Source organism: Lampetra fluviatilis, chromosome 25 (assembly GCF_964198595.1).
Source record: "Lampetra fluviatilis chromosome 25, kcLamFluv1.1, whole genome shotgun sequence".
Classification (NCBI taxonomy): Eukaryota; Metazoa; Chordata; class Hyperoartia; order Petromyzontiformes; family Petromyzontidae; genus Lampetra; species Lampetra fluviatilis.
The window spans coordinates 13,151,242-13,179,102 of NC_136299.1; the positions used below are offsets into that span (position 1 = coordinate 13,151,242).

At 41.0% G+C, this 27,861-nt stretch overlaps 1 protein-coding gene across 1 annotated transcript; it reads left to right on the forward strand.

Moving 5' to 3' along the window:
* The first annotated feature begins 2,059 nt into the window (after window positions 1-2,059).
* On the forward strand, window positions 2,060-27,493 carry CENPF (centromere protein F). The gene is made up of 20 exons (XM_078867944.1): window positions 2,060-2,156; window positions 2,922-3,103; window positions 4,148-4,344; window positions 5,932-6,044; window positions 6,248-6,354; window positions 6,638-7,034; window positions 8,004-8,191; window positions 8,826-8,951; window positions 10,751-10,879; window positions 11,843-11,965; window positions 13,385-13,520; window positions 13,925-15,330; window positions 16,144-16,599; window positions 17,920-19,266; window positions 19,619-20,065; window positions 20,760-20,921; window positions 21,941-22,103; window positions 25,424-25,615; window positions 26,282-26,472; window positions 27,154-27,493. Exons 2-20 carry the CDS (start codon window positions 2,942-2,944, stop codon window positions 27,469-27,471), a joined length of 6,360 nt encoding a protein of 2,119 aa, XP_078724070.1. The 5' UTR covers window positions 2,060-2,156; window positions 2,922-2,941; the 3' UTR covers window positions 27,472-27,493.
* Window positions 27,494-27,861: the final 368 nt, after the last annotated feature.

A 27,861-nucleotide genomic window follows, 5' to 3' on the forward strand; every position in this document is an offset into this window, starting at 1 on the left:
TGAACCACTTCTACGGGGAAGTTTTAAACTTATCTTCTTTTTTTCTCTCTCTCTGACTACTTGCTCTCTCTGCCTGTGTCCTTTCTTTGGAATGTTCACACTTAAATTCTAACTTAGCAATCTTTGAAATACGTAATCAACCAGGCTATGCGTTAATTGTGTGTTGACCGACCCTCTGTGTTGTATTACATTACATTTCGATATTTTACTAGGTTATTTAATTTTAGTGTGTCCTTCTCCTGATTTTCAGGCTTGCTTGCCGTGTCATCGCACTTGCAGCGCCACGTTTTGTTGTCCACTCATTGATATGCTAATTTTTTCTCTAACCCCCCTCCCTCTCTCTGCGTCCGCCCTCCTCTGTCTATTTAAGGCCACCCCACAGAGACGACCACCTCTCTCTGTTACCTGTGTTGTTCTCTCTATGTATCTTGGTGATGTCTGTCTGCTAATATGTCTGTCTATAGTTTTCTGGTTATATTTTATGTCGCTATTTCATTATACCTGATGATGATTGCTTGTGTTGCAATCGAAACGTCGTATTCTATTATTTAATTTATTATTTTATCTTTAGACGTGACTTAACCGAAAGAAACAAATAATGAACCTTAATCATTAATCATTAACACGATGGCCTTAAAAGGTGACGTGTTGGGCAATGGCCCTTAGAATATCCATTCCGTCAACTATCCTCATTTAAATTAACTACCGTATAAAAATCACTAAAGTTTAAGTTGTGAATGTAATGTTACAATATACATTGATTTGGTTAAGTTTTTTATCTGCAATTGTGGAATGTTTTTGTTGTCTACCGGCCGAGTCGCCCTTGAAAATCAGAGCTTCTGAACTCAATATCCTTTAACATTAACTTGTTTTAAGTGATTTGTTTACCTTTACTTCCTATACGTTGCACTCCTATTGTGTTTTTGTATTGTCTGTTGTTGAGACGTTCTGACCTGCCCTGACTGTAAGGACATCCGTGAAAAAGAGCTCCATAGCTCATCCGATTCCTCCAAGTATGTATCAGCAAATATTCTCATTCTAATCTCCCTGCTTACTCCGAGAGCGATCATTCCTTGCAAAAAGTTTATATTTGGTGTTTGAGCATCTTAACCCGTTTTATTGTTAGATCGCGTAGATGTGTGTCGTGAAACCTGCCACCACCTACACAGCCAATTATGAAGGTTATTGGTCGCGAAAGCCTACGTGTTAAACTCAATGTAATTAATTATTTCAATCTTGATTTGAAGCAAATTAATTATTTACATCATTAGACCTTTGCCAGTACCAAAATATAATAATAGGGGTTTTCCCCTTTTTTCTGACAAAACTGAAACCTTTGTACAAGGAATCATGTCTGCATTAACCACAATACTTGTGGTCAAAATGCAAACAAAAAACACACTCTCATAATATATGCATTGTCCTTGAAACTGATTGGTCCACACGGCTTTCTTTTGAGCCTCGTCTCAATTGGTGCGAGACCAGAGGACGCCAAGAGGCGTACAGCTCAAAGACAATCCACTATCAGAGTAATGAGGGCTCGGGGTGAGCAGCTACATCATTAGACCTCCTTTGCCAGTACCAAAATATTAAAATAGAGTTTTTTCCCTTTTTGGTTTGTGGTCAAAGTATTGTGGTCATAATGCACACATGATTCCTTGTAAAAAGTTTTCAGTTTTGTTGCCAGAAAAAAGGGAGAAACCCCTATATTATTAATTAATTAATGATGTTATTATCTGAATGTGGAAAACATCTCTCGGAAGAGAGCGGCGAGCGCACGTGGTTCCCGGCGAGGCTGCCCCCAACCCGCCCATTCCCCTTCCGGAAGACGAACTCGCGTTTTATTCGCGTAAACACCGCCGGGTCTCTTCCTCTTCCGGTGGTGGAGGCGACCGTTACTCGAACTGCCCAACGTTTAAATCCAGTGACCGCGCTCCCATTGGCTAAACGGCGCGACGAATGGGTGAAGCCGACGAAATCGAATTGGACCAATGGCAGAGCGCGCCGCGCGGCACGTGATTATGTGTTTGGAGTCTGGCGCCGCGTTCAAGCCGAGCGAGCGGCCGTGTTGCGGCCCTGGCGGTGTGGACTTTCGCGGTTTGAATTCCTTGCGTTGCATTGCCACGGGGGGACAGCACTCGTCGTGATAATCGCGGGTAAGCGTCCATCCAACACGCGTGTCTACTTCGTGGAGCTTGGTTTTGGCTGTAAATGATGCTAAAGTGGCCGCTATGGTCACGGCGGCTTTGGTTGGAGGTCTTGATCCAGCAGTGGATGGATCATGGCCGACGATGCCGTCGCAAGCGTCACAGATTTTAAGTGCCGCTTCAAGTGTTAAAGACTGAAATTACAACTTAAAGCTGTAATGAAACATGTATAGCATTACCGTTATTACACTGCCAATAATGTAACGTGCAATGGCATGAACATGCCACATGTTATTATAGCTGCACATACATTTCGCCAACCCCCTACGGTACTATGTGAGGGCCTGTCCGTGCCGTGTCGGTTATGGGCTGGTTTGACCATACTTCACCACGCTGGCCAGCGAGGGTTGGTGTTCGCCTTCTGCCCACAACGAACCCAAGCAGCAGCCCATGTTTAAATGCTCCATCCAGACTCTGCTAAGCTTTGGAGACCTGGCGATTCCGAGTAATTTGGTCACAGGCGAATGCATGAATACAGACAAATACATTAAGGTGTAATCAATTTGTAGATGCCCTGAACGGCCTCTGCAGGGTAAAGTCCTGACTAAAACCAGAATCCCCTGATGACAAGACAGTTGATGGTACAGCTATAATCTGCAGATGCTTGCATTTAACTAGCAAGTTTAGTAAAATATTCTAAAGTAACATGGATATAATTGGGAGCAAATGTTGTACTTAAACAGTTTTCTGCAACTTTCCCCTGGACCGCTATAGCGTGTGGTTGAGGCGCCACCATGAGCTGGGCTGTGGAGGAGTGGAAGGATGGGCTGCCCGCACGGGCCCTGCAGAAGATCACGGAGATGGAGGCGCAGCTGGAAAAGCTGCGCAAGGATCAGCGCCAGCGCCAGCTGCACATGGACACAGTGGAAGCCGCCTGCGAGAAACAGAAGCAGAAGGTCGGGGGCAACCCCACACCCAGGCACCTCGATGTGCCAAACTCACTTGTACTCAAGTCGCCTTTCAATATAATTTATAAGCCCAGTTACCTGCCCACAAGCAGCATCGCAGCCTTCTTATTCCATGAGGCGCAATAGTGTTGAAGTAAATTCGACTTGAAATATGTTTAAACAAAAAAAGAATTGACCAACAAAAGTATAATTCATAACTGTTGCTCTCAGTAGATTGAATTGAATGTATATTAAACTCAAACTTGGCATTGCACATGTCGAGGAAAATATGTTACGGTGGTGTTAATAACGATAACGCGTTTTCGGTTTGCTTGGACACCGCTGCTAATGCAGTTATTTAATTACGTGTTATGACCGTTTCAAAGCAGTGTTTTAACACAGCTCATCAGAAATCATTAAGCAGCTGGTGTTTTATTGTTGGCAACGTCAGTTTTTGTTGGATCTTTACACAATAGCGACTGATTGTGAGCAACAAGTTTTACATTTCCAGCACAGGCATTGGAGGTGAGCACAGCCCCCATGCTTGTTTGATCAGGGAGATGCTCTTGGCTTAACGTTTTGATTCAGATAATGGCCTGACACCCCAGCTTTTTGGCCCTATCACCTTACTACGACCTGTACGTCATGGGCACCCTTCAAAGTGTGGTACTTTTTACACCGGAGAAGATTTGGTTCTTTGAGTAACATTCCATTTACATTTTTAGAACATAAGGGAAATGTTTTATTCTTAAATAATTTCAATTATATTATTCCAAATGAAACGAAATTCACATGCTGGAGTTTTCCACAAGTTCCTGCGGAACAAGTTACTGAATTCCCCATCATTAACTTTGCAGTTTTCTTGCAAACTCATGCTGTGCAGAAAATTGCAATGCGTTTTTTTGATGCATAAAATATCAATGGCATGCGTACGTTAAATTTGTATTTCATTTTGTAAATTGTGCAATACGCAACTTATGTATGTTGAACTTATTTCGCACCGTACTTGGCCAACCGTGGTAATCTGGAGCGTCGGTGGTGCTGTTATCTCAGGTGGAGGAGGCAAAGTCGGAGATCTCTGCCTTGAAGCGGGAGAACCAGAGCTTGATGGATGCGTGTGATTCGCTACAAGCCGCACGGCAGAAGTTGAGTCACGAGCTGCAGCAGCGCGAGACGCAGGCGAACTGCCTGGAGGGCCAGCTCACCTCGGCACGCTTGCACACAGACAAGATCGAGCAGGAGCTCAAGAGGTAAACACCGCTCAGCTGGTTATCAACAGGTTGTTGGTCGGTGTAGTTAAAAACAAGAAATCATTTGACATTGGATTGTCTAAGAATATGCATAATCTGAACACATTATGGCAATGCCAGCCATTCACCTAAGAAGCCAGACGTTTCTTCTGCAGCAAAAAAATTGTATTCATCACTCTGGAATACCCCACCATCACAATAAGGAGAATAGGCACAGACTCCACAGTCAGGGTGACAGTAATAAATGCAGCTCCATTTATAATCCGGCGAAAGAAGCAGACACGTTTCTTGGTAGGTTGGATTAGTAATCGAGTCGTGTGCACAACTGTCCATCCCAATCTCCCCTCATTGGTTTTGTGTCGAAGTGTAATGGGATGGTGGGAATGATCAGACTCACGGTGACGACAGTTTCATTTCCGTAGTTGAAATGTCTCACTTGTTAAATGGAAGACTGGTGTGCCCAAACTTTGCACGAGATGAAATTACCAGTTCTCAATACACACATTGTGTATTTTTTTTTTATATTTATTTTATTGCCATCTTTGGGATATAGTATCGACATAACTGTACACTAATGATTATGTTTAATAAGAAAATAGAGCCATGTGCATCGTGCACTGGGAATAATGAACTTCTTACCCTCTTGGAAAAAAATTGGAGAGGATTATGTAGAGTTATGTTAGAAAGTAGCATAAATAAATAACTTCTTCATTAATGACCAGTCTCTGGAAAGTTTTTATTTAAATAAAAAACTAATTGCGTACAATAGAATATAAGAAAAATTTATGGATCCTTGAAGAATATTTATCATTTTGAGTGATCACGGAGATAGAATTGTTTAAACACAACTAGCCAGTCCTTGCAAACAACTTTTCAGACGTTATTGATGGTATAAGAAGCTGATGTATCATGTCCAGACTGTGGGCCACGATGTATTGACATTTAGGTTAAAACCCTTGGGTGCACAAGTGAAAAACTAAACGTATTTTTTTTAACTATGTAAGATACTGAACAGTATGCATGTATCATGAGGGACACTTTCTGCAACTCTGCTTAATATGAATTCCACATGTGTTAATTTGAGCTGAAAAAAAATGATTTCAAGATTAAAATAATTTCCAAGCTCATTGAACTGACAGAAAGCAAATGTAATTATGCAATCCTTGGCAAGGCACTCATTAATTAAGTGATTTATAAATCCGTTAAAGAAGCTGTTTGCACAACAGTGATGCTGCCTTTACATTGTTGTGTATGAATGAATGTATTTTTTTATTTGCAATGAAAGCTCGTAAATTTCCATGACTTAGGCATTTTTGTTCAGTTTTCTTCAACTTTAAGCCTCAGGCAACTGAATCCAGTCCATTGTTTTGTGTCAGGCAGGCTTAACAATTCACAATTAACTGAACACATAAGGACAATTACGTAGCCCCGTCTGTTGGTAAACAAATACTGGACTTGTTTCTATTATCTCAGGACCAGTGATATAAGTACACATTGTTCTGTTGGCTTAATGTGTGCCGCTGGTCTTGCTGAAGCCATTTAGTAATGCTTCTGATACAGAGCTGTTCTGAAACTTTCTCTCGAAAGGTGCAAAAATGAATTGGAGTGCCGGTCAAGTGTCTCTTCTTCTGAGCTCCAATCTTTTTCCACGCCACATCACAAAGGAGCAAATAACTCTACGATATATCCTGAAACACGAGGTAAGTGTTATTGATTCACTTTGTTTTGCTCTAGAATGTTTCTACATTCAGCATAGCTTAACCTGAAGCATGGCAATTCACTTCCAGTGATTTAATTTGCTTGGTTCATTTTTGTTTTGGATTTCACTTCGATGATTTACTTGGTGCTTTACCATCACGCATATTTAGTCAAAGGCATTCAATGCAGGTCTTTTTTATTGCAGAAAGGAACACATCTCATGACAAATTTGAACAACTGTATGAGAAGTACAGCACAGAAGTGGCAGAGCGGAAAAACCTTGAAAATGAGCTGAAAGTTCTGCAAATCAAAGTAAGTTTTTTATTAAACTAAAATTGTACAGTTCGTATATCTGTAAGCTGTTGTGGTCATTGAAAGTGTGGTATAATATGCCTTCTCAAAACTATCAGGCAAGGGTAAAAAAGGAGATCATTCGGCATTAAAAGGACTGTGCTTAACATTGTTGTGATGCAATTTTTTGGTTTACTATTAATCTCGTGACAAGCTCCTCATTAAAACACAAGAACAAAACTCCAAAGTTTGATCGAATATGAGAGAAGTGAAAGTACTCCTGAGATTTTCTGTGATCTTTCAGCTGGTGAACCAGACGCAGGCGGCCACTTCCACGAGTCGGCAGGCCATCGGTCGGCAGCAGGCCTCGTCCTCCATCTTCTCGTGGCAGAAGCAGAACACCACGACGCCGGCCCGCTGCGGCCTCTTCACGGGGGACACGCCTCTCAAGCGCACCTCCACCTCGTCGGTGTTCCCCTGGGAGAATGAGCCGGTGTCAGCCGCTAAACGCTGCTGCACCGCGCTCTCCTCGCTCGAGGTGGTGCCCCCTAAGCCGGGCTCCTTCGCAGTGCCCGTGGCAGACAAGCAGCCGGTCGGGGCGAGTGCCGCTGCTCGAGATGGTGGCGCTGCTTTTGGGCGGGAGCGGTGCGGAATGCCCACCTATAATTTGGCTGATGAAAGTATACCTTCTCGTAGCCAAGGTAGGTTTTGGTGTTTCTTCTCCGGAATAAAGTGTTTTTTTGGGTTGGATCTTGTAAATATAAATGTGTCGTTAAACCCGACACAGCCAATTATTAAGTTTTGTTACGTAAACAAAATATGCCAATTAGTTACTTCTTCAGCACACCAGTGTGTTGGAGAGCTAACCCAATATTACTTCTGTCACATATATGTATGTTGAACATCTTTCACACCGTACGTAGCCAGCCGCACTAATCGCACCATACATAGCCAACCGTGCTACTTCAAGTTGAAGATGCAGTCCTGCAATTGCTTATTCACACCACTGCTGGTGGAAGAACCACCACTAGAGGGAGCCCAGCTATAGTGTTTTGTTTCCTCTTCCACCCTGCCCAAACGTCTTTGAAGAGGCGCGAGTATCCACACTTTACCCCAGCGTAATACGACCTGCCGATCGACAAACTCGTTTACCCATTTTATACTGCTGGATGGACAGAGGAATCTGTTATGAAATTTTTTAAAGCATTTTTGTAATTTGCAATGTGACCTTGAATGCCACCCCACCACACACATACATTGATGTCCTGGGTCTCGTTTGTGGAAAGGCATTGGTGTTGCTCCAACCCCTCCCCCAACCTCCTACCCAAATGTAGTTTTTTTTGTTACGCATCATGGGGATGCACTTCCATTTAGATGCAATATTAATTGAAGTGATTGTTGTTTAAGAGTTTGCTCAGATTTTTTGTACATTTATTTTGGTTTATAGTTAGTGGATAGTCTGCTCGTGGCAGTTTCCATGTCCAGAGTTATTTTCAAGCAAGTTTTTCTTGGAGAGAAAAACGAATACAAAGTTCTAAATTACAATGAGTGCATTTCACGAAATAATGCACACTTTGAAAACATTGACAACTAGCGATTGTTACATTGCTGTGCAAGCTTTTGCTGTACGTGGTCGCTCACCTCTTGCATTTTTTGGTATTTTAATGAAGAGAGGGAGTTGGAGCAGCGAGTGCATCACCAGGAGATGGAGCTGGAGAGCTATGCCAGCAAGCTGAACGTTGCCATGGGACAGCTGGACTCAGCTCGGACAGAACTGGCAGAGAAGGAGCAAAGCCTGGTCAAGTCCCAGAATGCACTGTCTCGCTTGAACATTCAGCACGAGCAGGCAGTTGCCAAGGTATTATTGCTTCGTCTTACTGACACCTTGGTTCCATGTATCCTGCAGCCTTCAGGCCTGCATTAATTACATCTTGGGAACTGAGCCAAGTTAACGAATGCACGCACCCATAGGAGATGCTTTATATTGGCCGGCTGTTATCTGTGCTCTCACTCCATCGTGGCCAGCAGGCAAGAATGCTTGAAGCAATGCTTTTGGGGAGATGAGTCTGCATCATGTTGAATGTAGAAGAACAAGTATTTTAGGTACACTATTAACTTACCATCAAGGTGTAATGCAAATTGTTGATGCACATACTTTTTTTGTCCAGCAATTTATAAAGCAGCAGAACCAAGCAAGGTATGATGATATGCTGTACAATTGAAGCTGTTCTTTAGTTAGTACTTAAGGTGGAGGGTATCTATCATGGGAAAATGTAATTGTATGTTTGTTAAGATACACTTCTAAACCACTCCACCAATTTCAATGAATTGAGGTATCATTTAAAAGCTGACGATATGTGAATGGCCCTGGCACTGCCTACCGACTCTACCGTCTTACAGGAGCTATCTTTTGTTGCCAACGTGCCCCACAGCTAAACGATGCTTATTTTCCTCATGTGCATGATGTTTTGGTTGCTGCTGCTGGTGTGAAGGTGACTGCGCTGGAGCAGAAGCTGAAGCACGTGGCAGAGGAGATGAACTGCCAGCGACAGAACGCCGAGTCGGCACGCCTGGCGGCAGAGCAGCGCCTCAAGGACAAGGAGAGAGAACAGCAAGAGGTCACTGCGTGCGCTTAATTTACATCTGCTACACCTGCAGTTTTTGTCTTACACTTGTGGTCACAGGCTTAACATGTACGTAATGGTTGATCTATGCACTCTATTGAACATTCACTTTTATTATTACCATTTTTAAAATGTCCTAAGGTGTGTTTCCTTTTAATTTTTCCATAGTTGTGGATATTTACATTCTTAGACTTCTTGTCTTGCAATTGCATTTTTGTTAAAAAAAGTTTCGTGTAATCCTGGACATGTGCCTTTAATAATATTTTTCTCGTGATACATTTTTAACCAAATTGTTTCATATTAACTGTCTGTGCTATCTGAATATTTAACTAATGTTTTACTCTACTGATTATCTGTTCGAGTCCTTGAATTATGCAATAACATGACAAGAATTGGAAAAGGTATAGCCTCTTTTCCCATGCGTGCCACTGGATGGAAGATGATGGATGGGATTTATTGATGTAATTGGCATCATGAGGCACGTCACACTGGGTGTGTGGGTGTGGTTTGTTTAGGGTTTCCCTCCTTTGGGAGACGGGGACCTAAGTAATAAACTAGGAAACGTTTTTGCTTAATTCTTTGTTCCAGCTCTAATATTAGCCGTTAAACGCCCTGTTGAGTCATACTCTTGTTTTGCTAATTCAATGGGAATAAACTGGAGTACCTGGAGAACACCCGAGCACGTGGGAGGATAACGTGCCAACTCTGCACAGGTTGTTTATTTACCTGCTTGCTCTGCTGTCTCCTACATGCACCACCTATTCTCCTCTATGCAGTTGGGTATTGCCCATTCAAGTAGGGAGCAATCATTCATGAGTTATGAACAATTGCAGTATTGAAAGATAGAAAATCGATTAGACTTGCTCAGGCATATGCACAATAATTCGGGAAGTGGACATTCTCAAAGGGCTGTGGTTGACTGTTTTGACAGAACACGATGTAATGCTGCTCCATTTGCTTGTTTGCTTATCTCATTAAGTTTAACATGTCTGCGATGCGCTACATTCAACAATGTTAACATAAAAACATGAGTGCATTTATTAAAATGAAGCACCTTTCCTCATGATGTATTTTGGCCCTTTGTTGAAACGTTTTATATAATTGCATTAAATTGGTTTGAAAGATCATAACTAATGTGCAAATATTTATAAAAACGATTTCTAAACATTGATTTTGCAATGTCAAAACTCACCATAAATCAGAATGTGTACAACCTATTGAACTCATAATATCGATTTGGATTTGCCAGTACATAAATAGACGTTACCAGTTATTGAAGGTAAATATAGCATATGGATCATGGATATTTCTTGCAGTGAGATGGTTGCCCAAATTGAATGGAAGATCAAATGTTAAAGGGAAGTTGATTCTTTAAGATCCACACTCATCCGACAATTCCTTCACACATTATATTTGACCTGTCTGTTGACCACAAACTCTTGCATGCTAAATAAAAAATATTGTTTGTTTTATTGAACCAATATTCAATGGTAATGGTTGATTTGTTAAAGTTACGGCAAATAGAGAAGGTAGCAAATGAGAATCATTAGATCAGTCTCATATTTTCATGTGCTAAAATCTCTAAAGGTCTGTAACAGTTTATTTTATCAACTCATTTCAATGTGGACTGGCAGTGCCATAATTTGTGTCTGTTACATAAAGGCTGGATATGATGTTGAAACATTGAGCTGTGGTATTTCGAAACGTTACTGCGTAAATTCCACTTGTGTTGTACACGCAAATTAGTGGCTTATCCAGGGCTGCTTGATGGTAGCAGTGTGTTCCCATTGTAGGAGGTGGCAAGGCTGGAGCACAACATCATTGGCTTGGACCAACAGCTGAGCCAGACAAAGACGAAGCTTGGCCAGGAGCTGCAGCACACTAAGAATGAGCACAATGCCTTACAAGCTGAATTTGACAAGGTTGGTGTTGCTTTTGAAACCAGCCATTTTTAATTGCATCAATACTTTTTATTTCAGTTCTACGCTGATGCAGATGCTCGTTTTTAAATTCGCTGTCCATCATGCATACTGAACAGATGTTAATATAGCATTTTCCATCGCAGATTTAATCACTTTGTTTTTCCATGGTCATCAATTGTATGCATTATTTTGAAAGGCATTTTGTAAGGCATTTTGTCGCTTATTTGACAATCGTCATCTCTTTTACTGATGTGTTTTTTCACTGTGTTACACCTTACAGCATTGGTCTATAATTACTGCAATACATTTTTCGTATCTGAATTGATTTTATTCTAAGGCTCTTTTACCTGGCATTCTGTCAGCTTGAGAACCCTTGGGCTTGTGATTTGAGTAATTAAATTGATTTGAACAATTCAAAATATTTAAATACATAAAAAAACTAAATCGCAGTCCGAGCTTGGTAACCATGGATGTGCTACGGTAGTATGCCACGTACTGCACATTCAGTTTAAGGAGCCTCTGTATTTGATGTTCTGTAGAATTGTAAAGACTACAGGATGAGCTAAAAATAAACTTGCATAGCAATAGCCCTTTTTACATGTGATAACAAAAAAAACAATTTCAGTAATTTTAACAAAAACACTTTAATAACTTAACAACCTTTATATTAAATTAACAATTTATATACATTAATGTAACAAAAAAACGACTGGTTATTCAATTGCGGTTTATTTACACGGATTCTTGATATGCTATAGCTTGCAAGTAAAATAACACTAAAAACCTCCCAGAGCCCACATCATGATATTGCCCCTGTTAACATTGTGCTATTCTATTTATCTCAAATTAAACCCAAGGGATAAATGTCCCATCACAACATGGATATAAAGTGGTGCAATGTGCCAGTGGATTAAGGCTGCAAACCAATAGCTCCTATCCTTGGTGTTGCCGTTGTATCATCAGGCTTTGCTTCAGAAGCAGCTTCAGGAGAAGGAGGTGCAGGAGCTGAAGCAGGTGTTGCAGAAGGCCAACGACAATGTCAAGCTGCATCAGGACATGACCAAAGATGCCAAATGCAGCTTGGAGGTACCAACACAGCATTTTATGTCCCATTTTCTCAACAGTTCACATGAAGTTTAGATTTTACACTTAGCTTGGACTACAAAATTACAGCTTATTTGCTTTTAGTTACAATATGGGGTGTTAATTCTATTTCTACTAATAATTAAATGTATCATTAAAATATAAAATAACACAGTGTTTACCGAAATAAAATGCACACTGACGCCTATCTGAATGCAGAGTCACACCATCACCCCGCACAGAAATCTGCTCCTATCAAGACGCTCATTCATCGAGCTAAGAAAGTGTCAGATGGTGACAGACAGTCTGAGAAGTTAAATTCAACATGTTAAAGAAGCGCTGCAAATGAACGATTACAATGATGCACAAATCAACAGGGCATTGAATACCAAAACGAAATCAAATAACGAGCATTGCAACTGCCCAAGTAATTAAAACGATCAAAATACCGTACATTGCGGGAGTAACTGATAAACTCACCAGACGTTTGGAAAAAAAACATCCGAGTTGGATTTGGCACTACATAAAATACAGAATTTAATATCTGGTACAAAAGATGTATTACCGAAGCTATCAACAGAAGGTGTGTATAGGATTAACTGCACGAGTGGTAAATGTTATGTTGGGCAAACAGGACGAATGATCAGCAAGAGACTAAAAGGACATCAGAGAAATATTAAATTCTCCCAAATGCAACTGTCAGCAGTAGCAGAACACGCATGCCAACAAGGACACTCAATTGATTTTGATAATGTTGAAGTTTTGTGCAAAACTAGCTACTACTGGCCAAGACTAATTAGAGAATATATCAAAATTGAAAGAAATCAAAATAACTTAAACCGTTCGGATAGCTACCGTCTTAGTGCTGCTTGAAAGCGAATCATCAAATAATACATGATTAAAATGCATGCCTACAAAGGGCAGCGTACTTCAATAGGGATTACCGTTGGTAGGGCTATTTTAATAAACACAATAGACAGGAAGGACAAGTTCAAAGGGCTCGCATAATGTACGTTGCCTCAGTAATCCAGCCCTCCCCCCCATCATTGTGCAAGAGCGCAGAAGCGTGGTCACCACATCTACGCCTCTATATAAGGAACGAAACAGTAAGACTTCACAAATCTGGCTGTCGCCTGATGAAGCTAGTTGCAATTACTGGCGAAACGTTGTACTCTGATTGTAAATGTTGTGGCTTGGCTCTCCAACACACCGGCGTGCTGTACTAGTGAAAAATTGGCACGTTCTGTTTACGTGACAACCCTTACTAGTTGGCTGTGTCGGGTGATTGCGGGTTTTAACGACACATTTATATATTTACGCGATCTAACCTAAAAACCTCTATTATGAATTAAATGTATGACTCACATTAAAGTTGTTTCTTTTTTTTACGCAGCAAAAGTTGTTAATTTTTTTTTCGTGTAGGAAGCCACCAAAGAGAAGAATAACTTAAGCTGCAACTTGGAGCAGAGTGCCCATCGGGTGAGAAAGTTTGAAGATGATATGAAGAATCTCAAGCAAGAGCTCCATGACAGCCAGAGACTACAGGAAGACTTACAGAGTACGTACCAACATTTTTTTTGTAATCGTCCGTTATTGTTGTGTTTGGTGTGTTGCCACATGCCACTGATACAATAATTTGGGTATAGAATTGGTCATGACTAAGGTCCCCTGATTAATAGGGGCAGTGTGGTACCTGTTGGAGGCAATGCACAAGTTAGTTGCTGGCCTCTTGAGGGCTTTCTGTGGATGTATGAGTTTTTGCCAAGCACTGGTTTCCTCCCACATTCAATGCTGTCAAAGTAATTCACCTAGAACTCCAAGCAGGACCCTTCTGAAGAAGTCTCGAATCTCATTGAGGCTTTTTCTGGGCATCCTTTTTATTTTGGAAGTTGTGTTTTGTACAGTATTTGAAAGGAGACTGACATGTATACTTATTGCATGTTTGTGTTGTTTGTTTTAAAGGGAAAGTGGTGTCTCAAGAAACCGAAGTTGAAAACTTAAAATCAAAATTGGAAAAGCAAACCAAGTCGCTGAATGGCAATATGGATAATCTAAAGATTATTATATCCGATTTGGAAAAGAAGAGAGATATTGCTTTAGCTGTGGTAAAGAAAAATGAATTGGAGATGGAAAAAATGCACTTCCAATTGTCTGCATCTACAACTGAAAAGGAAGATCTTAACAATAAGTTGTGTCACAAGGCAAGTGCATGCAGCTCCTTAGAAGATGAAAAAGCATCCCTTATTCAGCTTAAAAAGGAAATGTCTGATAACCTAAACAAACTTAAATTGGAAAGGGATGGGCTGGCTGGGAAGGTACAAGACCTGGAGGCACAGATGGAGCAAACCCTGTCTGTCCCACTGGAAAAGCAAAACACCGATGTGCTTGAGCAAGAGAATAAAACCACAAAGACACAGCTGTGTGAGCTGAAACAGGCACTGGACAACACATGTGTGAAGAACACAGCACTCAAAGAAAAAGTATGGGCACTGCAAGAAGAGCTTGAGGAGTCTGTGAAGAAACAAGGCGCGGAAATGATTGAGTTGAGAAAAAGCTCGGCACAGTTCTCCGAAAAGGTGGCAGGTTTAGAACATCAGCTAAACTTTGAGAAAAATGCTAATGCTGAACTTAAAGAAGAAACTGCGGGTTTAGAGAGACAGCTTACAAATAGCAACAACTTGATGAAGTCGAAAGAGCATATTTTTGAATCAAAGGATGCAGAATTAAAGGTGATAAAAGATGCATTGCTGAAGATTGTTGAAGAGCTTGAAAAGGCACATTGGGCATTATTTGAGGAAAAGGCCAACACTAATGAAGAATTTGGACATAAAATGTTGGACACACCAGAGCAGAACCTCTCAACAATTGAGCCGTTTGTAAGATTAATGCATTATTTTACCATTTTGGGGGAGCATTTGTCGACTCTACAGTCATCTCTTATTGCTCATAAGCAAACGTGCAGTGAGCTGGAAATTAAATATGAATCCCAGTTGCTAGAAATGTCGAAGGCTGAGGCACAGACACTGGAGATGTCTGCTTCGTATACCAAGCTGCAACATGAATTTGATAAGAACACATCCAAAATGGAAGGAGACCTAAATGAATGGACTACGCAGCTTGAAAATATTCAAAAAGTCGTAGAAGAAAAGAACACAAATTTGAACGATATCTCAAAACAACTTGAAGATACACAGGCCAACCTTGTGCTGCAGCAAGAAAGGAATACAATACTGCAGCTGGATCTTGAGGAAGCACATCATAATCTAATAATGAAATCAGAGCAACTTGAAGGTTATGCCATCCAGAGTAAAGAAAGTGACAGTCACCTTGCTAAAATTCTGGAGGAAAACGTTTGCATGAAAGAGCAGGCAAAAGCTTATGAAGATTTCACAAGCAGGCAAAACCAAATGACACAACATGAAGAAATGATAAAAGAGCTGGAGACTACAGTTAACTATTTGAAAAGTGACCTTGGAAATGAAATACATTCTAGAGAGTCGAAGTGTAATCAACTGCAGGAGGATGTTCGTGAACTTCAGGCGCAACATGTAACGCTACAGCAGGAAAAGGAACAGCTGCTAAAATTGCAAGATGAAAATGAAGCTCTTATTAATCATTTAAAAAGCCAACTGCAACAAGCTGAACATTATTCTTTACAAACAAAAAAGCAGGCCTCCAAAGCAGAAAAGGAATTGGCCAATCTTCAAGAACAATACATGACCAGTGTGGAAAAGCAAAGAAAGCTAGAATATATGTTAAGTGAGCAGGAGAAAGAATTGGCATCCAAAATCTTGGAAATTGCACAGGTGAAAGATAATTCTCAAGAGGCTCTCCAGCAACTTATGTCAGCTATTAAACAGCTGGAAGAGAGCAAGTGTGAGTTGGTGGAAAAGCTTAAGCAAGCAGAGTTGCAGGACAATACAAATAATAATAAAATTGCTTATTTAATGGCTGAGGCAGAATCTGAGGTTAAACAATTTAATGAAGAAATTACCATGCTTAATTGCAGGTTGTCTGACGTTCAAGAGGACAATCAGGCTCTACGACTAAGCAATCAGAATCTGGAACAAAAGATTTGTGAAAACGAGAAACATTTGGGCTCAAGAGAAGAAGAAATTATTGCAAGGCAAAATGATTATACCAAGACATTTGAACAGTTGAATGTGATTATTGGCAAGCAGACTGCACAGCTTCAGCAGCTAGAGGAGGAAAATACCAAAACAAAAGTCACACTTCATGAAAAGCATCAGGAACTGGAACAGCTAAAAGTGAAACTAGACGAGTGTAGATTTGACTTTCTGAAGATTTCAGGGAATTTGGAGATGCTTCAGATGGATCTGGAAGACAAAGACGTGAATTTGGAATTGTACGAGTCACAAATCAAGCAGCTCAAGGATACAATTGAGTCACTCGACAATAGGTTGTCTGAAAATGAAGACGTTGACAAAGTGAGACAAGAATTGGAAGAACTACGGGTGCACTGTGATGCTCTTAGCGGTCAGCTTTTGGAGAGCCAAGGCTCTGCTGAATCACTTGGATATAAAGTTGCAGAGCAGGAGAAGCTGCTATCTGATCTAAGGGTAGATGTGGAGAATGCGCACTGTCGTGAAAATGGTCTCTTTGAGAAACTCCACTATGTGCAAGAGCAGTTGGAAAGTAGTCTTTTGGAAGCAGGCCATCTCAGAACAGATGTTGACAATCGGAATAGTGACATCGCAGCTAAGGATAAAATTATCTGTGATCTGACAAAAGAGTTACAGCTCTCAGAGGATCATATTTTCAAAGCTAGAAACATGTACAATGATTTACAATCAGAATCTAATGCACTAAAGGAACAGCTGACCAAAATACAAAGTCATTGCATTTTAAAACAAGATGCTATGATACAGTTAACTGGCACTAATAACAATGATGAAGAAAATGCTGTAAACATTCCACCCACACAACATGGTTTGAATATCTGCTCATTACCATCATCTGAACAAAATTCCAGTATAAATATAGAAACTGAGTTATGTCAGCTGAAAGCAGATTATGGTGTCCTGAGTGAGAAATTTAGAGATCTCAAGACAAACTATGATGCTCTTCAGAAGACCTGCAATTTACTGTCAGAAAAAAATACATTTGCTTTACAGGAGAAGATTTTAGCCGGATCCCTTCTTACACAGGCTCTTGAAGAACAGGAAAAGTTGAAGGTCGAATCTAACAAAGGACTGTTATTGCAAGGGCAATATGAGGTGCTGCAGAGCTGTCATAATGAGTTACAAGCAAAGGTTCAACAGACAGCAGAACATGTGGTTGAATTGAACAGTGTTATTGAATCTCTTCGCTCAGATAAGAAGAACATTGCTGAGACTCTCATTCGGCAAAGTATTAACGCACAAGTAGAATGTCTGGCATTGCATAAGCAAGTTCTTGGCCTACAAGAAAAACTTAAAGACACACAAGAACCCATGAGACAAGTACTCACCAAATCAGAGTGTAACATGGTACAGCATTTACCTCATTCATTACGGGATAATATAGATACTAATAATTCAGATGTGGAAAGCATTCATAAAAGGCCAAAACGTGACCATGATGTAGAAAGTGCACATGCAGAAGAAATGCATGAAGGACATGATTTTAAAAAGTCCATTGAGTTAGATGACCAGCTAAACAAGGTTGTTGAGCTCAGCGTTCAGCTTAATATTGATCATTTGCAGGAAGAAAGTATTCAAGGTACTCACAGTGCTAAAGACATAACGAACGAAACTAAGGTTTCAGAAATTTTGGAATCTCAGACTGTGCTTAATTCAATCAAGGCAGATGAATGTGAATTGTCCTGTAATATAGACACTTTACAGGAGAAAAATTCAGTTTTACTCAAACAGGTTAGTGTTTTTGAGACAAACCAGAACAATCTTTTGAAAACCGTTAAGAGCCTTGAGCAAGACTTGGACAGTGTTGTCTCTCAGTCTGAACATGAACAGGCCAAAGGTTCTGATTTGATTGTTAAGCTGCACAGTTTAGAACTGAACAGGACCTTGTTAGAAAACAAAATTCAGGATCTTGAAAATGAAATGCAGCATATAAAGTCAGAGAAGCTTGATCTAGAAAAGCATATTTTGTCATTGGAAGCTGATGCTCAGGATACATATTCCAAGAATGCTTCCGTTGAGGAGATGCAACATGAGCAGACACTATTGGCACTGCACAAAGAAGAGATGGTCTCAGTAAAAGCTGAACATGTGCAAATTGCTACAGAGCTTCACAGCCTTTCAAATGCACATGCAACATTGCAGAACAGCTATGAGATTCAAAACAGCCAGTTGTCTACAACGAGGTTGGAAAAAGTGGAAGCTGCCGAATTAATTTGCTCCCTAAAAGCTGAATTGTTAGAATTTAAGGAACGACTGCAAGTTTCTGAAGAAGGTTTTTTGCGTATGTTGAACGAAAAAGAAGAACTTTGTAATAAGCTCCAGAACCTTGATAATGAGGCTTTAGCTAAATCTTTGGACTATAAAGAAAAGATGGAGAGCATTGAGCTCCTTAGGAATATGAAAGCATTGGCAGAGCAGAGGGCTGAAACTTCACAGGCAAAGCTAGAGTGCTTACAAAATGAACATTCCAGAGTCTTGGAGTCAATTAATTCTGTGCTTCTTGAGAAGGCTATGCTTAGCAAGCAGCTAAATTCTACCGAGGAGACCATTGGTGAGCTGAAGCGCTACATAGAGAAGCTCAAGTTGATACTTGAAGCGGATGACAGGAAGAGAAAAGAAATGGAGCAAAAGATACGCCACAGTGAGAGGAAACATGACGCCCTGCAGGATAAGATTGAGCAGCTGAAAAGAGAGTTGGAGATGAGCGAGGCCAGCTTGGAAGACATGGTTCTGCGCCAAGAGGCAATCGAAGAGGATGCCAAGATAGCTGTGGAAGAAAAAAACGTGGCGACAGAAAGCTATGAGTCTTGCAAAGCGCAACTGGACCTTGTGTCTGTAGAAAAGCAGGAGCTGGTTGAGGAATTTAAAGAGAAGCAACATCAAGTGGATGAGGCTAAGTCCACCATCATGGCACTGCGAGACACCCTGCAGAGGCAGCAGGAAGATAACATGAATACCAGGAAGGCGTTTGAGAAGCACTCTTCACAAGTGGAGGTTGAAATGGCATGCCATTTGGATACAGCTGTCCATTTGCAGGAACAAATAAAACTTCTAAATGAGCAGTTGGTATCTTGTAAATCTGAGCTGCAGAAATGGCAACGACAGAAGGATGAATGGCTCTCACAATGCCATGCCCAAAAGCTGGCGTGTGATATTATGCAGGTGGGGTTTCCGTGTTCACTTTAAAAATAATAGCTTGTTAACGTGATTGACTCGTTGCTGAAAAACAGCTCATTAAGTTCAAAAGATATATACATATATATTTTTTAAAGTGGTTATAGTTTTGTTTTAATTAAACAAGCGTTTCACTATCAAACGTACAATTTCTAAATGTGTTTTTTTTTATCTTCCTGTTTAATATTTAAGGTAAATGTTTGTGCCATATTCAGCTTTTTCCACATGTTTTAATCAAAGTACTTTAAACCTGCGTAAGTCACAACAGGAATATATTTGCCATTTATAAATTGCAAACCTGAATAGTAATTTCTGACTCGTGTGTCGCATTGTGGCTCAGGAGAGGGCTGCAGCGGCAGAAAGCCACGTCGCCAGCCTGAAGAACACCCGTCACGCATTGAGTGTGGAGCTTCAGTCTGTGCACCAAGTGCTGTCTGAGCTACAGGCGGAGAGCAATGTTGCACTGGCAGAACTGCAAGACAAACAACAAACCTTTGTGGAGGAGCTTCACAAAGAGAATGGTAGAAGATTGGCGGAGAAGCAGGTGGAAAATCATAGGGCATTAACTGTGCTGCATGCCCAGCATGATGAGCAACTACTCTCCATCCGGGGTGATTATGATTCTGCTCTTAGCGAAATGTGTGCCAAGCACGAGACCTTGCGTGCAGAGATGGCAGCAAAACACGGAGAGGCGACGATGGAAAATCGGGCATTGAAGTTAAAATTGAAGACTCTGCAGGAAGCTCATCAGCAACTGGAGGTGGCGGCTTGTACGTTGAGGATTCAGGTACCTTCAATTATGTGATACTTTAAAAGAAGTGGCCTTTGATATGATAATTGATGTTTTTGTTTAACGGTTAGCAGTGAACTTGCAATCCAGAGGTCACTGGTTGTGTTCATTCTCCTGGCATGGCAGTTAAAACAATGGTGTTAGTTTCTGTAATTCCCCCCTGCCGCCACCTCTATCCACCCAATAATATAATTGGGTACGCGACAGTCGATCGGCAGATCCTGTGCGGTGGGGTAGGTACTTCATGTGGAGATTAAAGATAGTCGTGCAAAGTCTTAAGTCACCCGTGAGCTTTATTGATCAAAATTCGATCAATTAATTGACACGTGTTTTTGAACTTCTTTCGCTCTGTACATATATAAATGTGAACATATTTTCTGCTAGAGTTGATTACACGAATCTGAGCATAAAACTACCATGTGCATGAACCCAAAAACAAATATGGAACGATGCCCATGAACTCGCATTGAGGCCTTGGTCTATCAGACGGACTCTTTCATCTCATCCATACTGTGTTCAACCACCACACACAGTGCAGGTCAATCCTCGTCTCTTTTTGCTGCTTTCCTCGCACTGCTCAAATGTGGAATTCCCTCCTATGGTCTCCTTTCTCAAGTTTCCAGAAACGTATTAACCATTTTTCTGTTACACCTTCAATGGTGCTGTGTGTTGCTGGCTCGCTTTGTCACAGCATTCGGCAGAGAGGGTCGCGCTTGAGCACCAGATTAAGGATCTGCAGGAACAGATTTCCAGCCAGGACAGGAAGATTGCCATGCTGAAATTAGTCAAGGAGCACGATGACACCGAACTGAAGGATGCTGAGAAACGCAAGCAAGAACTCCTTCATGCCAAAGTGAGATGACCACGATTTCTACCCGACTGCCACTGTTACATAACCAGGCAGCTCTTGCAACGTGAACGTTTTATAGTGCACATTAGAGCTGAGGGAGTCTCCTGAAACTCTGTCGAAAATTGTAGGATCAGTGGGGTAGGAATGCAGGGTCCATAGGGGCTTGGCCAGCCCATGCTCATCATTGTGCATTTTGATCAATTGATTTTTGTTTGCAGTGAATGCTTGTTAAGCATTATTATTATTAAAAACGGCAGTAACAGTTTGATTGAAATATGTTTTTTTACGCAGTACATTCAATGAGATGGCATGCATGCAGGAGTCCAGTTAAATAATATAGTAACAGTGTTGTATTACTCATGAATGATAAGCAAGTACGAGTTGTATGAATGTATATACAGTAGTAATACAGTTATTTTTGCAAATAACATCTAGCAATCCAACATAATGAATTGATACTCTTTGGTTCTTTCGGTAAAGTCACGTAGTTAGAAATAAAATACAAACAAATCATGACGTTTTGGTTGCAACATTAGCAATCATCAGGTGGGAAAACCACAGCAAGAATTTTTTTTTTGGCTAAAGCTTCAAATCAAGATTATAATTAATTGAGTTTAACACGTAGGCTTTCGCGACTAATATCATCCATAATAGAGGTTTTTGGGTTAGATCGCGTAAATATATAAATGTGTCGTTAAAACCCTCCACCACCAGACACCGCCAACTAGTAAGGGTTGTCACGTAAACAAATGCTGCTGCTGGACACTATTGGGCCGGGATACCAATAGGCTGGTGGACTGAAAATGTACACTATTTACGTGTCAAGGCACAGAATGGAGATCTCCTTGTCCATATTTATTGTAATATCATGTCTAGCCAAATATGTATTCCCAGGGAGCTGCTGTTCCCCACACCCATGCACATGTGCCTATCTCGCTTTCAATCATTATTTTGTTCTACGCTCCCCTTTGAACATTTTCACAAAGACACGTTTCCTGCCTTATGTTGTTGCTGCCCACCAGGTGGCGGAAGTCGAAGCAGACAAAGCCCGATTGGCCAAGGAAAAGGCTGCTCTTCAAGGAAAACTACAGCTGTGGATGAGCAACGGTCGGCAGCTGGAGAAGGAGAAAGAGGAACTGCACAAGCGAATTCACAAGATGGAGGGGAAACTGAAGACTCTGCAAGGTGCAGTACATTGCTCATATAAAATGACCTTTAAAAATAATTAAAATGTACAGCCCTTTGTTAAGCCACTGTCTGGGTGAAAGCCCTAACCGTGCAGTGCTGGTCATGGAGGTTGTTTTGACCATACTTCACGACGCTGAGCGTTGCAGATTCTAAAAGAGAGGGGCCGGTTCTGATATCACTCGCCACTGATGTCTACCATTGCCATGGTGAGTGAACATATGGCCAAATAACCAGCGTGAGCGACACAACGTGGGAGAGATCTTCAGCAGTGAATTGACAATGGGCTATACTTTAGTATACACTCGGCATCCTGACGGGGGCTACTGTTTCTGTATTGTTCTTAGATTTTGGTGTTGTACGTACATATTCCCATTTGAAAAATCCACTGGCATCTCAAGATAGTTTCTCTGAAGTTTCAGGCATTTGGAGTGTGACAGTTAGAGGCAGGGAATGGACACGACTATCCACATACACTTGCAGGTTATAGTGACCGATATAGCTATAGTACATGAGCATGCTCAAGGCATTACTCTTCAATCTAAGTTCAGTGCAATGCAGTAAAGATGCTGGTTTTCAAAACAATTTTCTTGCAACTATCACTTGTACCTGCAGGGGCTTCTGTCATAAAGCATGACAATTGCTCTATTTAAAAACTCTGGGAAAAGACGAATGTGAATATGCTAATTTGAATCAATTACTCACATTACACTCATGAGAATACTGGGAAACTCTTGCATTTGTGTATGCCCTTCGGTATTTCATCAGGTTTTTCATTTGCCAGGTTGTGGCTTTTATCAGCTGCACCATATGTTGAGCTATTTACTGGAGACCAGCTGGAAAAAGAGGCAGTGCATGGTTACCTCTATTTTTGTATTTATGTATTACTGATACCCCTGCTAACCCTGCTCTGAAAATTATCCCTTAAAGGAGCAGGTGAGATTCATTTGTATTTTTTTTTGTTTTCAAAGAGCAGGCTGATAGAGATGTTTTATAGCTGGCTTATACAATTATTTAAGTAATCGATTACTCTACCAATTATTGCTTCGATCACTCATTAGACAGCACAACAATATTTGGAAAATGCCTCACCTCTTACCATGTGTGTCGCTGGACGGGAGGTGATGAGGGTGGCATGGTAACTTGGCATTATCAGACGCGTTGTGCTAGGGAATGGCTTGTATGAGTTTTCTGCCTTCAGTAAACAGCATGCGGGGTGGCCACCATTTTTAAAGGGGCCCAAGTAATCAACCACAAAAGATAAGTCGATTACAATTTGTCAATTAATCGCATAATTACCCCAACTATCATTTTCCTATAAAATTGTACAAGAGGATGGCAAGCACTGTACTCATTTCATGTTATACGTATACATTTTGCGGTAGTGTCTGCATGTGCATACATGCCCTGGTATTTGTAAGTTCCAAAACCTAAACACAGAGATTGAATACAAATGTATGTAAAATACCTTTTTTCAGTTTGTTGTGCCATGTGATACAGAACGTCGTTGCCTCATTTGCAGCTGTATCAGCGCGGCTTTCTTTTCACGGTGTTATCCCTTGGGGTAGCATGAATGCAATGGCTCATCTGAGCGTTTCCTGTGCGTTCAGAGCCAACCACAACATAATTATTTACCAGCATTTAATAAAAATAGCATACCAAACTGAAATGCTCAGTTGGCCTGATAACCGTATAGGTGAATATGTTTTGAAATAATGTGTGTAGTATGTACTATTTAGACGACTGTATTGAGTTTAGCACACATGTGAGTGAACATGAGTTTTTAGGCTAATTCATACTTGGACTCTACTCTCCTGGAGTTACTCAATCTATATAGCTATCAGAAAAATAACAGATAAAGTAGAGATCAGTTGAACCAGGTACATGACAAAGTCAGTGTGTGAAATGGCAACGTTTATTTGCAGTTATATCACATAGCCTCATTGCCATAGCAACAACATTTGTCCGCATATAAGCAATAAGGCTCTTATCTTTTCAGCAATGTGATGGTTATTGGCGCGGTTGCTCACTTGTGGGCCGTATTGGTGCACCCTCGAGGCATATTAGATTGTTGTTGATATCGCCATTTCACTTGGTTTCTTAAGCCTTCTGTGATGCTTAGAGATACTCCGGTGGGATAATTCAAGAAGCGGATTACATCACGTACTTAAAAAGAAAAAGTAAAACATCAAATTTTGTATGTAAAATAGTTTCCACAATATTTGTATAATTAAGAGGTTTTTTTTAAATAAGTGATTATAAGCGTGCAGACTAACAAAGGGCACACGATCTGGTTTCACTGCTATTAATGAGCTTTCAGATGTTTGTACACTCTTATTAATTTTATGTCTGGTCTTATAGTTGCATGTTCGTAAATCAATCTTGATTATTCTTTTTTCCTAGGCTATACATAACTTAACTTCAATGCATATTCAAAACTTATTACATTTTACAGTGTTCATTGATAAACCTTACCATGGTATTACTTTAGCATCATTTCATTGTGGTTGATTTGCTAAACGTTTTTAGTTTTAATACTGATATATGTAATTTGAGTTTATTTGGACAAGAAACGTGGCATGATTTATTCACATGTATTTTTATTGACATGGATTGCATATATCTCATTTACAAACTTCATTATTTTAGAAACAAAATTGGAAATTAGTAACGGTATAGGGCAGGGGTCGGCAACCAAAATAACAAGAAGAGCCATTTCTTTCCAATTCGGTACAAAATTCAGTATTTCAAGAGCCGCAATGCATCTGAGTACATACTGTACATACGTACATATTGTCAAGAAGCAGCCCGTAAAGAGCCGCATGCGGCTCCGGAGCCGTAGGTTGCCGACCCCTGGTATAGGGCAATGTAAATTATGTAGTATCTTCAAAACGCCAGCGAGTAATATGACCAACATACATTCAAGTATTTGTCTCCCTCGACAGCCATTACTAGTGGCTGGAGAATTCTTTACAACCTACCCGAAATTTACTTGGTCAGGGCTCTTAAATATCCCACCTTGGATAAATACAATTACCTCTACACAATAGCAATTATTCCCAAGATCATCTTTAAGCAAAGCATTTTACTCGTTGGCGATTTAGCAATTTAGCAAGTGCATAGCAAACTCAATACTTGCAAATTTCAATAGAATGTATTGTAAACATGCTGCACATGTGTGGGAATTTATAATTTACAGAATAACTCATGAGGTTCCTCTTTAGTTTGTTGTTCAAGTTTGTGGGAATGGACTCTGGGTTGTGTCGTGGAATACAATTATTTGGAAGGTATGCTGAATACCGCGCAATGCTGTGTCTCAGGGCATGGGGCAGGCTGCAGGAAGGCGCTGTGTGATGAGGGAGACCAGGTGACGGTCAAGCGTGGCAGGAAGGGCGACGTCGAAAACAGCACTGAGGCAAAGCGCATGAAGCCCCTTCCCGAGGGGAGGCGCGCTGCCCCACGCGAAGACACCACTTACCAACCAGACGGGCTTCCCGAGGTTGTGAGCAAAGGTGAATTTAACTTCTTTTTAAATTAAGCATGGCATTTTGTCAGTTTTATGAGCGGGTATTTTTTTAGGATGGGGGGACAATAATTATTGTATATTATCAGAAACAGCATAATATTCTTATTTCTTGTATTGGCGACCAAAAGCAAGCGAGTCGTTATTACCACATTTTGTACTTGTGACACTCGACCACTTTCTCTTGCAGCATTGTTTGTGTTTTGGTATATCGTTTGTTTTAACATGATTTATGTGTTCGCGTGATCCCAATTGTATTGAATGATAAACTTGCTTAAAATAAGATGCAACTAAAAATATTAATAGCCGTTGACTTTAAAGTTTAATTCATAGAAACTTTAAAATCCATCAGGAATGCTGCTGCCAAAGTGGGTTCTGGCAAAATAGCATTTACGCATTCATACGCGATAGGTCATGAAACTAAAGTACCAACATTCTTTGTCTGACATTGATTTCAACGTTTTGTTTCTCATGATGAAGTGGCAATTTTGGGTCGAACAGCGGCGAACACTCAATGTATGTGTAGTGTGCGTGTATAAGATACGTGCTATTTGCTGTTTTATGCATTTTTCTTGAAGCAAAGCATAGGGATGCACTTCACAGCAGATTGTGGTCATTATCCTATTAGACGTTGTTGTCCCATTTGCTGGGAGAGGCTTTGCAGACATCCCGTTGGTGCTGGAAGCCAGCCCGTACGTGCTCTGCCGCACCACCATGCTCTCCCGGAGGGGGGGAGAGGATGCAGCAGCAGCTTCACCTTCTTCACCCGCTCGGAAGCATCCCGTGACAAACCTCCTGCAGCCTCGGCTCCTTACTCGGAACACGACCACTGCCAGCACCCCCATGGTAATGCTGCACACTTAAATATCACGATTCGCATTCGTAGGGTACTTGTATCATTCATCAACTAAAAATGCCTGGCATCACATCTCAATACTTCTAATGTCCTGCTTCAGTCTCGCCAAGGGGAACTCTCGTGGCAGTTTTCCTGATGTGGTGCCCTGAAGCAGAATCATTGCTCTGCTGCATATTCATCACTGAACTCTTTTATTACCTTTTACCAACCGTTGCTTTGACTACGGGTCATGTAGCTCGAATAGTACGGCGCTTGGTTGTCACGTTCATCGTTAATTTTACTCCCTTGGTCATTGCCACTTTCTCAATAAAGTAATTATTGGCTTATACACATTACCAGCCAGATTTCATATATCCACTTACATGTATGAAAATATTGAAATATATATAAACTAAAGTTACACGTTTCAAATACAAAATTTTACAAATATTGCTCCAATTGTGTTTTTCTAATTTAAATATGGAGTAATTCAATGAATGGAATTTGTGTATATATAAACGTTAATCGGCTCTTTATCTGAAAACACATTCTTGGTATATACGATTTTATCTCCAGAGAGATTTGTGTAAAATAATTCTAAGTGTGCTCATCGGGCTTGCAAACGGTTGAGAGTATGAGCCGTGAGTGATGCTAACATAGAGCTTCACCCTCCCCGGTCCGCGTCTCTGCAGGGCAAGGAGCAGGCCAAGGAGCAGGCCAAGGAGCAGGGCAAGGAGCAGGGCAAGGAGCAGGGCAAGGAGCAGGCCAAGGAGCAGGCCAAGGAGCAGGCCAAGGAGCAGGCCATCGGCAGCCTCCCATCGGCGTGGTCGGCCTCTCCCATGACGGTCATCACCAACAGTCCCAGCCGGACGGCCCCAGGCTGTGGCGCTGCCAGCAAGCCAACCAGCCAGCGCTCGCTCAGCAGGCTGTCTCCCGAGCAGAGGGAGAAGCGCAGACAGACGCAGGCCACCTCCGAGGCACCGCTGGATGACAACTGCAAAATGCAGTAGAGCTCTTAACCGCATGCCAACCCAAAACACACAAATGAAGACACAAACGTGGTATTTTTTTAAGGGAATCTACGTTGGATAGAGTCTCACGTTCTTCATGTTACAGCAGGAATTCTTCATGTAGTTTCATGCACAATTGCGCAGATAACATGTTAACAGGCAGATTTGGGAAATCAAGTCGCTTTAATTAATGGGTTCGCATGCAATGCACTTCAGCAGTGGCTCCTCAAATTTCTGCCATTTTACAAACTATCACTGACTGAAGGCATATGGGCTAAGGTGAACATCCCATACATGCGCAAATTCGATTGCTAGGAAACATAGTTCTCTGAAAAATGAAAATGTTTACTCTTTCTGGCAATAATACAGCTGCCAAGATGTTATTATTGG